Here is a 13,187-nt window from a genome sequence, read left to right on the forward strand (position 1 = left end):
CTGCTGCTGCCATCATCATCCGTCATCATTTCTGCTACACTGGCAGGTAGCAGAAGGTTCTTGGGGGATATCAGTACCCATCCCTATGAGAGATGGCATCCAACTTCACACTGTGAAGCTGGCATATAGAAATATACTATTTTTTATTTTTCTGTTAGGGCTCTGTATTTTTTTTTCTTTGGTTAGTTGTGAGTATTGCATGTTGTTTCTAGTTCTTGCACTGCACTGCAGTGATCGAAAGATGTTTTGCCGAATGTTTGCACTGGACATTAATGGGAAAAATGCAGCAGAGGTGAACCAACACACAACAATGACAACCTATGGATATCATAAACTATCCCTTAATTGTGTTGCTATAAGCTCAGGCTGAAAGGGGATTTCCTGTGATGCACTGAGCTTTTGTTCTTCACTGCCTTCTTTTTAATCCACAGGTGTTTCTCTACCTATGCCATCTCATTTAACTTAATTTAATCCTGCATTCTGTTCTAGCTTCTGGAGGAAAACATCATCACCTTTGTGAAGAATGAGCTGGGCAAGATCCAGAAGGTTCTGAGTCCGGATTATACGGAAGCCTTAGAGAGTCAGAGGGAAGATGAAGGTGATGAGCAGAAGTCGAGCAGAAAGGCATTTGTTGAGATCACAATGTACTTCCTGAGGAAAATGAAATATAAGAAGCTGGCTGATCATCTACAGAGCCGTAAGAAGATTCCTTTATTTAAGTGTGTGTGTGTGTGTGTGTGTGTGTGTGTGTGTGTGTGTGTGTGTATTTTTTTTTCTTTTTAATCTATTGTTTCTTTCAGGAATTTGCACTAGGGATTACAAGTGGAGCCAGCATGAATTTAAATCTAATCTGCAGAAGAAGTTCCAGTGTGTGTTTGAGGGGATCGCTAAAGCAGGAAACCCAACCCTTCTGAATGAGATCTACACAGAGCTCTACATCACAGAGGGAGGGACTGCAGAGGTCAATGATGAGCATGAGGTCAGACAGATTGAAACAGCATCCAGGAAACCAGACAGACCAGAAACAACAGTCAGACAAGAGGACATCTTTAAACCTTCATCTGGAAGAGTTACACCAATCAGAACAGTGCTGACAAAGGGTGTGGCTGGCATTGGGAAAACAGTCTTAACACAGAAATACGCCCTCGACTGGGCTGAAGGCAAAGCCAACCAGGACATCCAGTTTATATTTCCATTCACTTTCAGAGAGCTGAATGTGCTGAAAGAGGAAAAGTTTAGCTTGGTGGAACTTGTTCATTACTACTTTACTGAAACCAAAGAAGCAGGAATTTGGAGGTTTGAAGACTTCCAGGTTGTGTTCATCTTTGATGGTTTGGATGAGTGTCGACTTCCTTTGGACTTCAACAGCACAGCAACCCTGACTGATATTACAGAGTACACTTCAGTAAATGTTCTGCTTGTAAATCTCATCAGGGGGAACCTTTTTTCCTCTGCTCGCATCTGGATAACCACACGACCTGCAGCAGCCCATCTCATCCCTCCACAATGTGTTGATATGGTGACAGATGTCATGGGGTTCACTGATCAACAGAAGGAGGAGTACTTTAAGAAGAGATTTAGAGATAGGAAGCAGAGAAAAAGGATCATCTCCCACATCAAGACATCACGAAGTCTCCACATCATGTGCCACATCCCAGTCTTCTGCTGGATCAGTGCTACAGTTCTGGAGGATGTGCTGAAAACCGGAGAGGGAGAACGGTTGCCCAAGACCCTGACTGAGATGTACATCCACTTCCTGGTGGTTCAGACCAAAGTGACGAAGGTCAAGTATGATGGAGGAGCTGAGACAGATCCACACTGGACTCCAGAGAACAGGAAGATGATTGATTCTCTGGGAAAACTGGCTTTTGATCAGCTGCAGAAAGGAAAGCTGATCTTCTATGAATCAGACCTGACGGAGTGTGGCATCGATATCAAAGCAGCCTCAGTGTACTCGGGAGTGTTCACACAAGTATTTAAAGAGGAAAGAGGGCTGTATCAAGACAAGGTGTTTTGCTTCATTCATTTAAGTGTTCAGGAGTTTCTGGCTGCTCTTCATGTCCATCTGACCTTTATCAATTCTGGAATAAATCTACTGGAAAAACAACAAACAACCTCCCAGACGTCTGAAACAAGCGAGCCTACATTCTTCTACCAGAGTGCTGTGGGCAAGGCCTTACAGAGTCCAAATGGACACCTGGACTTGTTCCTGCGCTTCCTCGTGGGTTTTTCACTCCAGACCAACCAAAGTCTCCTGCGAGGCCTGCTGATACAGACAGAAAACAGCTCACAGACCAATCAGGAAACAGTTCAGTACATCAAGAAGATGATCAATGAGAATCTGTCTGCAGAGAAAAGCATCAATCTGTTCCACTGTCTGAATGAACTGAATGATAGTTCTCTAGTGGAGGAGATCCAACAGTGCCTGAGTTCAGGACTTCTCTCCACAGATGAGCTGTCTCCTGCTCAGTGGTCAGCTCTGGTCTTCATCTTACTGTCATCCGAAAAAGATCTGGATGAATTTGACTTAAAGAAATTCTCAGCCTCTGAGGAGGCTCTTCTAAGGCTGCTGCCAGTGGTCAAAGCCTCCAACAAAGCTGTGTAAGTAAATATCTTCTTTTTATTTCTAAAATGTTAAAGCTATTTAAGAAGAAAGTCATGCAAATCAAAATCTAATCCTGTTAAAAATGTCAAATTTTTGAATATAATGATGTAATCACAGTCAAGTAAGTTTTAGTTCTAGTGTTTCATAACAGTAGAAAGTGCAAGTACTCCATATGACCCACCCAGGCTGATGAACAAAATCATATTTGTTTTTCTATTTAAAGGTTCCTGTTGCTGGATATAAGAAAAAATGTACTGATTCATGAAAAAAAAAATCTATTTATCCAGCTACTCATTATACAATACATTCATTTTGTCCCTGTCATCAAGAAATGTTATCAATAGTGCTCCTGGAGAAATATTTTTTTTATCTTTTTCCAGACCACTTTGGTACACTTCCTTCAGATTAGTTCAGTTGTCAAGACCAAGCACCTCCATAAGCCATTTTACCAAAATAAGAACAGGTCTGAACACTCAGCCCCCTGTGCCTCAGGTTTTAAATTCACACACTTTAAGACATTCATGTAGTTTAACTTTATTGGTTTGTATCTTCTGTCTTCATGAGTAGACACAGCTGGATATCATCTGCATAACAATAAAAATGTATCTTATGTTTTTTTTTTTTTTTAATAATACTGCCGAAGGAAGGCATGGATAATGTAAATAGAACTGATCCCATCACAGAACATGTGGAACTCAATGTGAAGAAGACTCCCAATTCACATTAACAAATCTGAGTTTATTAGATAGATGTGATTCAAACCCCTTCAGCGCAGGACCGTCCAATACCTATGGCATATTTGAATTTCTATAGTGAAATATCACAGCGCTGGGGTTGAACGCGACAAGAATAAAGGTGAGTCTACAGTCAGAGTTCATAAAAAGACCATTTGTAACCTTTAGACAAACCATTCTTATGAAGATGATCAGTTTAACTGCTCTTTTAAATATAAACGAAAGGTTCGAGATTGTCCCAGAATTAGCCTAGACAGGTGGGACGAGTAAAAGGTTTTTCAGCAATGGTTCAGTTGTGGAAATCTTAAAGGCCTCTGGTACATTATCCATCGATGCAGGTTAATTGATCATTTTTAAGATTTGGTTAAATTTTGTCGAGTCTTCTAGGAATGGTGTCTATGTACATCTTGATGGCAGTTGGTATGTGATTATATTATACCAAGAAAATTCAGTCATACAATAACAATATTTGCCTACGTTTCACGCAACTCAACAGCTGAATTGTAACGCAAAGTCCACCCTGAAACTGTTGCAAGGATACAGACTAAACATAATATCACAGACTTCAACCATGTTTCCCTCTCGTTCCACCTGATTGGATACACATCATTTGTTGACTGTCCTACACGAGAAAATAAAACCCTTAATCTGCAGTATGCCAATGTCAGTAAAGCTGACAATGTTACTACCTTGCCGCCACTTTGTAGAACAGAGTACATCAACTTCTGTGGAGACACAATTGTACCAACAAAGAGTGTATGCTGTTTCCACAACAACAAACCGTGGAACACAAGTAACATATAGACAAATCCTCAACCAGAAAAGGTCACTTTTAGAGATGGTGACAAAGATTGGTTCAAACAGGTGCAACATCAGCTGGTGAAGAGATTAAAAATAGCAAAAGTGGAATACAAAAAAACATTGAATGGAATCTACAATACAGCAGCATCCGTGAGGTGTGGAGAGGATTCTATATCACCTCTGACTCCGTGGCCACACCCACTTCCACAAGTGTGCTTCTCCACCACAGCTTCCCCTACTCGCATCTTGCGAGTAGAAAAGTATTTCTTTGTGCCCCCCTTTTCCCTGTTAATGCCCTACCTGGCCCCCTGGCAAAACTTTGCTAGACCCGCCCCTGCACAGTTACCAGCTGTCAGCTACTTAGAAAAGGATCCTGGTGTTATTTGTCTCTCAGAAACAGTTCATAACTTGCCTTCAACTCATTCATGTCACCTAAAAGGTAAACCTGTTTCATCTTCATGTTTCACTCACACCACATATCCAAACTTATATCATGGCCATCAGCTTACAGCTGTGGCTCCAGCAAACATCAGCTGATACTAGAAAGTAATATTAAATAAATTCTAACAACAGCTGATCAAGCTTAAACATGCTGCTGTTGTTTAATGCAACCTCTGCTGGTTTCCTGTTTCTGGCGCAAAGTGGGCGACAAACAAACAAGTACCCTCAGCTTTGGGGAAGTAGCAACAGGAGAGGGAGGGGGAGAGAATGAGAGAAGAAGAAACAGCTGCAGCGTAAAGATGCAGAATAACTCCAGCTTTGTGTCTTTTTCCATTTTAGCTGAAGTACAGGACAAAGTGCGTTCCTTTTCACCTCAATACGAAACGTGGAATATTTTCTCTGAATACGAGACGATTCCGTTTTTTACCGGATGGTAACTCTAATAACTAAACCTTATGAATGAAATAAAGTTCACTATCAGTAACATCATAGCACCCACCCAGCCGTTGGCTGTATAAAAACTCCGTCATGCTATCTAGTACGCAGTACGTGTTGTTGTAACTGACGTTAAAAATTCAGCACAACGAAAGTAAACTACACCTAAACTTAGTTTATATCTGACCCAGATAGACTGCAGGTCATAACTTCTTACTTGAAGTTCAGCTCATCTGACAGCAACCGCCTCGGGTCTCTCCTCCTCCTGCCTCCCCTTTCCCTCATCCACCTGCAAGCTTCTGTGAAAGCTCCGCCACAGCCACCACCAAGAGTTATTTTTACACATCAGCCAGCATCTGGCCAATCCCCACCACCTTTAATTGTTTATAGTATTAAATTCTGTTCTTTTGGATTCTTTAGGGCCAAGAAAGACACAACTCAAAAGTGTTCTTTTTACTTTAAAAAAATTATCTTTATTTTACATACCCGGGATATGGAGACCTGAACACAAAACACACAACCTCAGGTTTGAAGTACAAACGGAAGCCTAGGTATTTATATACTTGCTCTGGAGTCTGGGCCTCTCTTATATAAACCAATATAATCAGCATATAAGCATTTCATTTCAATTCAATTCAATTTTCTTTATATAGCGCCAAATCACAACAAAAGTCGCCTCAAGGCGCTTCATAGATACAGAGAAAAACCCAACAATCATATGACCCCCTATGAGCAAGCACTTTGGCAACAGTGGGAAGGAAAAACTCCCTTTTAACAGGAAGAAACCTCCAGCAGAACCAGGCTCAGGGAGGGGCGGCCATCTGCTGCGACCGGTTGGGGTGAGAGAAGGAAGACAGGATAAAAGACATGCTGTGGAAGAGAGACAGAGGTTAATAACAGATATGATTCAATGCAGAGAGGTCTGTTAATACATAGTGAGTGAGAAAGGTGACTGGAAAAGGAAAAACTCAATGCATCATGGGAATCCCCCGGCAGCCTATGTCTATTGCAGCATAACTAAGGGAGGATTCAGGGTCACCTGGTCCAGCCCTAACTATATGCTTAAGCAAAAAGGAAAGTTTTAAGCCTAATCTTGAAAGTAGAGATAGTGTCTGTCTCCTGAATCCAAACTGGAAGCTGGTTCCATAGAAGAGGGGCCTAAAAACTGAAGGCTCTCCCTCCCATTCTACTTTTAAATACTCTAGGAACAACAAGTAGGCCTGCAGAGCGAGAGTGAAGTGCTCTAATAGGGTGATATGGTACTACAAGGTCATTAAGATAAGATGGGGCCTGATTATTTAAGACCTTGTATGTGAGGAGCAGGATTTTGAATTCAATTCTGGATTTAACAGGAAGCCAAGGAAGGGAAGCCAAAACCGGAGAAATATGCTCTCTCTTTCTAGTCCCTGTCAGTACTCTTGCTGCAGCATTTTGGATTAGCTGAAGGCTTTTCAGTGAGTTTTTTGGACATCCTGATAATAATGAATTACAGTAGTCCAGCCTGGAAGTAATAAATGCATGAACTAGTTTTTCAGCGTCACTCTGAGACAGGATATTTCTAACTTTAGAGATGTTGCGCAAATGGAAGAATGCAGTCTTACATATTTGTTTAATATGTGCATTGAAGGACATGTCCTGGTCAAAAATGACTCCAAGGTTCCTCACAGCGTTACTGGAGGCCAAGGTAATGCCATCCAGAGTAAGAATCTGGTTAGATACCATATTTCTAAGCTTTTCAGGGCCGAGTACAATAACCTCAGTTTTATCTGAATTAAGAAGCAGAAAGTTAGCGGCCATCCAGGTCTTTATGTCTTTAAGACATTCCTGCAGTTTAACTAATTGGTGTGTGTTATCTGGCTTCATGGACAGATAGAGCTGGGTGTCATCTGCATAGCAGTGAAAATGTTTGCTATGTCTTCTAATGATACTGCCTAGGGGAAGCATGTATAATGTAAACAGAATTGGTCCTAGCACTGAACCCTGTGGAACTCCATAATTAACCTCAGTGTGTGAAGAGGACTCTCCATTTACATGAACAAATTGGAGTCTATTAGATAGATATGATACAAACCACTGCAGTGCAGTACCTGTAATACATGTTCTAATCGCTCTAATAGGATATTATGGTCGACAGTATCGAATGCTGCACTAAGGTCTAGCAGGACAAGCACAGAGATGAGTCCACTGTCAGAGGCCATAAGAAGATCATTTGTAACCTTGACTAAAGCTGTTTCTGTGCTGTGATGAGCTCTGAAACCTGACTGAAACTCTTCAAATAAACCATTCCTCTGCAGATGATCTGTTAGCTGTTTGACAACTACTCTTTCAAAGATTTTTGATATGAAAGGAAGGTTGGAGATTGGCCTATAATTAGCTAAGACTGCTGGGTCTAGAGATGGCTTTTTGAGTAAAGGTTTAACTACAGCTAGCTTGAAGGCCTGTGGTACATAGCCGATCGTTAGAGATAGGTTGATCATATTTAAGATCGAAGAATTAATTAATGGCAGGACTTCTTTGAGCAGTTTTGTAGGAATAGGGTCTAAAAGACACGTTGATGGTTTGGAGGAAGTAATTATTGAAGTTAACTCAGAAAGATCAATTGGAGAAAAAGAGTCTAACTTAACATCAATGGTACCAAGAGTAGCTGCAGATAATATTACATCTGTGGGATGATTACTGGTAATTTTTTCTCTAATGATAAAAATTTTATTTGTGAAGAAGTTCATGAAGTCATTACTAGTTAACGTTAAAGGGATTGTTGGCTCAAAAGAGCTCTGACTTTTTGTCAGCCTGGCTACAGTGCTGAAGAGAAACCTGGGGTTGTTCTTATTTTCTTCAATCAGTGATGAATAGTAAGATGTTCTGGCTTTGCGGAGGGCTTTCTTATAAAGCAGCAAACTATTTCTCCAGGCTAAATGATGATCCTCTAAATTTGTGGCACGCCATTTCCTCTCCAGATTACGAGTCATCTGCTTTAGGGTACGTGTTTGAGAATTATACCACGGAGTCAGGTACTTCTGATTAGAGACCTTAGTTTTCACAGGAGCTACAGTATCCAGAGTCGTACGTAGTGAGGAGGTGAAATTATTAACAAGATAATCGACTTCTGTTGGGGTAGCGTTCAGATAGCTGCTCTGCTCTATGTTGGTACAGGGCATTGAAGAGGATAACAGTGGGTGGATTATAGTCTTAAACTTAGTTACAGCGCTTTCAGAAAGACATCTACTTTGATAAAGTCTACTCTCCACCACTGTGTAATCAATTATTGTAAATGTAAATGTTATCAGGAAATGATCAGACAGGAGAGGGTTTTCAGGAAACACTGTTAAATGTTCAGTTTCTATGCCATATGTTAAAACAAGATCTAGAGTGTGATTAAAGTGGTGGGTGGGTTCTTTTACATTTTGAGAGAAACCAATTGAGTCTAATAACAGATTAAATTCCATGTTGAGGCTGTCATTTTTAGCATCTACATGGATGTTAAAATCACCCACAATAATTATTTTATCTGAGCTCAGAACTAAATTAGATATAAAGTCTGAGAAATCAGACAAACTCTGTGTAAGGCCCAGGTGGACGATAGATGATAACAAGTAAGACTGGTTTCTGAGTTTCACAGCTGGGGTGGACAATGTTAAGCATCAGGCTTTCAAATGAATTAAAAGTCTGTCTTGGTCTTTCATTAATTGATAGGCTGGTGTGAAAAATTGCTGCCACACCGCCCCCTCGGCCTGTGCTTCGAGATTTCTGGTAGTTAGAATGACTCGGGGGTGTTGATTCATTTAAACTAACATAATCATCCTGCTGCAACCAGGTTTCTGTAAGGCAGAGTAAATCAATTTGTTGATCAATTATTAAGTCATGTACTAACAGAGACTTGGAGGAGAGAGACCTAATATTTAATAATCCACATTTCACTGTTTTACTCTTTGGTTCAGATGTGGATACTTTATTGTTCTTTCTTTGTAATAGTTTATGTTTAAGTTGTTTGTTGCTGGTTTTTAGTTTGTTTTTTGTCTGTTTGGGAGCTGACACAGTCTCTATGGAGATGGGGTTTTTTTTGGGGGGGGGGGGGTAGCAGGAGGAGAGAAGCTGCAGAGAGGCGTGTAGGACTGCAACTCTGCTTCCTGGTCCCAACTCTGGATAGTCATATTTTGGGGGGTTTAATAAATTTGTCCATATTTCTAGAAATGAGAGCTGCTCCATCCAAATTGGGATGGATGCCGTCTCTCCTAACAAGTCCAGGTTTCCTCCAGAAGGTTTGCCAATTATCTATGAAGCCCACATCGTTTCTGGGACACCACTCAGACAGCCAGCAATTTAAGGAGAACATGCGGCTAAACATGTCACTCCTGGTCTGATTGGGGAGGGGACCAGAGAAAACTACAGAGTCCGACATTGTTTTGAAGTCAGTCACAACATTTAAGATTATATATTTATTACCTAACAATACCGTTACAAAAACAACAAATCACCATCACCGGTATGCCTGATGGCCAATCCAGCTATGGGCGTGCCATCAGTTAACCCTTCTCGTGCCAGCTGTGGCACGCGTGCCCAGGGTTGCCGACCCCTGTTCTACACTGACTGAGACTGATGTCAAAGACAAACTTGATCTCAGAGAGTGTGTGTACAAACAACACAATGAAGTGAATGATGCTCTTCCCTTACATCCTTCACCTCTACATGCACACATCCACACCCTTTCTCCATTCCTTTCGACATTTTATGCAGCAGACTTGAAATACAGTGGCATTTTCATTTGAGTCGTGCCACATGCAGAAATACTCAGATGACAGTGGCATTGTGGCATGTATGAGGAATGGACAGGAAACTGAATATAGGAATATTGTATAAATCTTTATCGATTGGAGTCAGTTGGGGGACCTTGGTCTTTGTCTGTGTTGGTTTTCCTAGTGGTGCAGGAGTTGGTGACCGTTGTGTTGCTCTGTCCTGTTTTGTCCACAGCTCTGAAATTGCTCTGTTATACATGTACTCATGTGAATAATAAGAATAATAATGAATAAAATAAATAAATAAACATCTGCCTTTAATACATTTAGATGTCTTTAACAGTGCATTAAAAGTATGATTCTGAGTCGAAAAGCTGATTTTATTTTTTTTTTAATTTATTTGTTTTTTAAGAAAAAGAAAGGAAACGGGGGGGGGGCAACTTTTTTTTATTGAGCTTTTTATTGAGCTTGTTTAACTTTGCTCAAGGCTAGAATTTAAAGGTTTTTGGTTAACCATGAATTTTAGAGCACAACGACACACACACACACACACACACACACACACACACACACACACACACACACGAAAGACAGAGAACAATTCTTGACATATTTTAATAAGTGTTTTTTCTTTTTTCAGACTGAGTGGCTGTAACCTCTTGGAAAGAAGCTGTGAAGTTATGTCCTCAGTTGTCAACTTCCACTCCTCTACTCTGAAAGAGCTGGACCTGAGTAACAATGACCTACAGGATTCAGGAATGAAGCTTCTGTCTGCAGGACTGGATAGTTCTCAATGTACACTAGAAACCCTCAGGTCAGAATTCAGAATTTTTCACAGATTGTTTATAATGTTACTTGGATTTTTTTCACAACTAACCCTTATAGAATTGTTTAGTGACCTATTGGCAGTTAAAGTTACATTTGGTGTTTTTGTCATTCTTTTCACTGCTTTTTGTTAACAGAGCAAGGAATTTTCAATATGGCATTTCTAAATATACTAGTGTTGTTTAAAAAGCACAGATTATTTATATTTGCACGTACTATTATTTCAGAAAAAAAATATTATGATCAACATTATTTCCCCCAAAAGAAATCAGTGTAGACTTGAGGAAAAATAATTGATATTCACAAATCAGGAGATGTATATACAAAGTTATCACAGCATTTCAAAGTCTCAAGAACCGAGACCACATGCTAGACCATAACAGATTTTGCTCTGTGTTAGCGTAAGGAGGGTGAAGAATTCTTCTGTGACTTTTAATCACCATCTAAACAGCCTCAGCTTTGGAGTGTTTGTCTAATTCAGCTCCAGGTGAACACACCTGGTTAAATTCTTTCCATTTCTCATTCACCTTTTGTTTATGAAGGCACCTTTCAAAACTGAACTAAACACTATATCTAATATAATATGGCCAGTAAGAGAAGAAATTGTAGAATGATAATCCAGATTTCATTATGCATATAAAAATTTTAAAAATAAATAATTCTCTTCTCGCCCCTGCGGGCATTCTATCCTTCAAGCTTGGGTCCTCTTCCAGAGGCCTGCAGCTTGAGGGTCCTGTGCAATATCTTTGCTAATTCTAGGACTACACTCTTCTGGACAAAGATCTTGGATGTTGATACTTAGATCTGCTTGAGCCACTTGCCTAGCTTCGGGGGTCACTGCACTAGGTGCTCGAATTACCACTGGGACCACTATTGCCTTCACCCTCCACATCTTCATGAGCTCTTCTCTGAGCCCTTAGTACATTTCAAGCTTCTTCAGGAACTCATCAGGAACTCAGTGGGGATGTGGCATACAACACTAGAGGCCAACTTCAAGCCCATAGCACAAGTGACCATCAAGTGCAGGATCTCCCAAGGAGATGCTCTCTCCCCACTGTTGTTCTGCATAGGCCTGAACCCCTTTAGTGAGCTCATTATCAAGACTGGCTACGGATACAGACTATGGAATGGAGCAGTTGTCAGCTACCTCCTGTACATGGATGACATCAAGCTGTATACCGAGAGTGAATGAGACATCAGGTAATCAGAACTCAGGGGATCCAACTACCAGAAGGCAACATCGCAGGCAATGTGGAGAGCTACATGTACCTGTGAATCCCATAGGCAAATGGGAACTACAAAGAGGCTGCTAGGAAAGCTGCAGTGACCAAGTACCTGCAGAGGGTCAGGCAAGTCTTGAGGAGCCAGCTGAACGGTAAGAACAAGATTCAGGCTATCGTGATCAGGTATCCTGCTAGGATAATAAGCTGGCCAAAGGAGGAGATAGAAGCCACTGACATCAAGACAAGGAAGCTCCATCAACCATGCATGGAGGGTTTCACCCCAAGTCCAGCACCCTGAGGGGTGTATGCTAAGCAGAACCCGGGAGGCCGGGGACTAGTGAGTGTCAGCACCACAGTCTAGGATGAGACAGTGAACATCCATGAATACATCAGGAAGATGGCCCCAACCAACTGCATGCTCAGTGAATACCTCAGGCAGCAAAAACCCAAGAAGGAAGAGGAGCAAGAGGAGGAGCACTCATTGAAGGACAGGCACTGTATGTATCACCGGCAGATGAGGAATAGGCTGACATCCAGAAATTCTATTAGTGGCTGGATTGAAAGACAGCACGGAAGTACTAATCATGGCAGCACAAAACAAGCTCTCAGAACAATCCATAGAGGCTGGGGTCTATCCGCACCAGACAAGACCCCCAGTGCAGGCTGTTTAAAAAAGTCCCTAAGACTATCCACCGCATAACAGCTGGGTGCAAGATGCTAGCAGGCAAGGCAGACATGGAACGCTATAACCAAGTTGCCGGCATAGTATACAGAAACATCTGTGCTGAGTATGGCTTGGAAGTCGTGAGATCAAAACGGGACTTCCAGATACAGACGGAAAAAATGGTAATGTCTAACCAACCAGACATAGTAGTGGTAGACAAGCAGAGGATAGAGGATAGCTTGTGATAGACATAGCAATACTGACAGCAACATCAGGAAGAAGGAACATAAGATGTTAGTGAAATACTAAGGGCTCGGAGAAGAGCTCGAGAAGATGTGTAGGGTGAAGGTAACAGGGGTCCCAGTTGTATTCAATGCAATTGATGAAGTGACTCGCAAGCTAGGCGGCTGGCTTCAGCAGATCCCAGGAACAACATCCGAGATCTCTGTCCAGAAAAGCACAGTTCTAGGAACAGCAAAGATGCTGTGCAGGACACTCAAGCTACCAGACTTCTGGTAGGGTACCTTAGATTGAAAGATAAAGACCCCTGCAACTCAGTATAGTACAGTATAATACTACTCCATTCAACAAGCAACCTCTAACCCTGTAAGATTGTTTTAAATAGTCTGGTCAGAAAGTTCACTGCTCTGTCTCCTAGATATCGCCATACTGATACGAGTATGTCATCTGGACTGCCTTTAATCCTCTTTCTAGCTGCCATCACTT

At 41.3% G+C, this 13,187-nt stretch overlaps 1 protein-coding gene across 1 annotated transcript in view; it reads left to right on the top strand.

Annotated features, from left to right (window-relative positions):
* LOC147301534 (stonustoxin subunit beta-like) overlaps positions 1 to 13,187 on the top strand; it is a 45,140-nt gene that overhangs the window by 14,140 nt on the left and 17,813 nt on the right. Inside the window, exons 5-7 of the mRNA XM_086284658.1 lie at positions 490 to 697; positions 801 to 2,601; positions 10,390 to 10,563. Of these exons, the coding sequence (XP_086140784.1) occupies positions 490 to 697; positions 801 to 2,601; positions 10,390 to 10,563 (2,183 nt within the window). The remainder of the gene's footprint in view (positions 1 to 489; positions 698 to 800; positions 2,602 to 10,389; positions 10,564 to 13,187) is intronic.

The sequence above is a fragment of the Aulonocara sp. 'chitande type north' Nkhata Bay genome, linkage group LG23, assembly GCF_057382095.1.
Source record: "Aulonocara sp. 'chitande type north' Nkhata Bay isolate Kocher_YH1m ecotype deep benthic linkage group LG23, A_spYH_male_GT1.1, whole genome shotgun sequence".
In the NCBI taxonomy this organism is placed as follows: domain Eukaryota; kingdom Metazoa; phylum Chordata; class Actinopteri; order Cichliformes; family Cichlidae; genus Aulonocara; species Aulonocara sp. 'chitande type north' Nkhata Bay.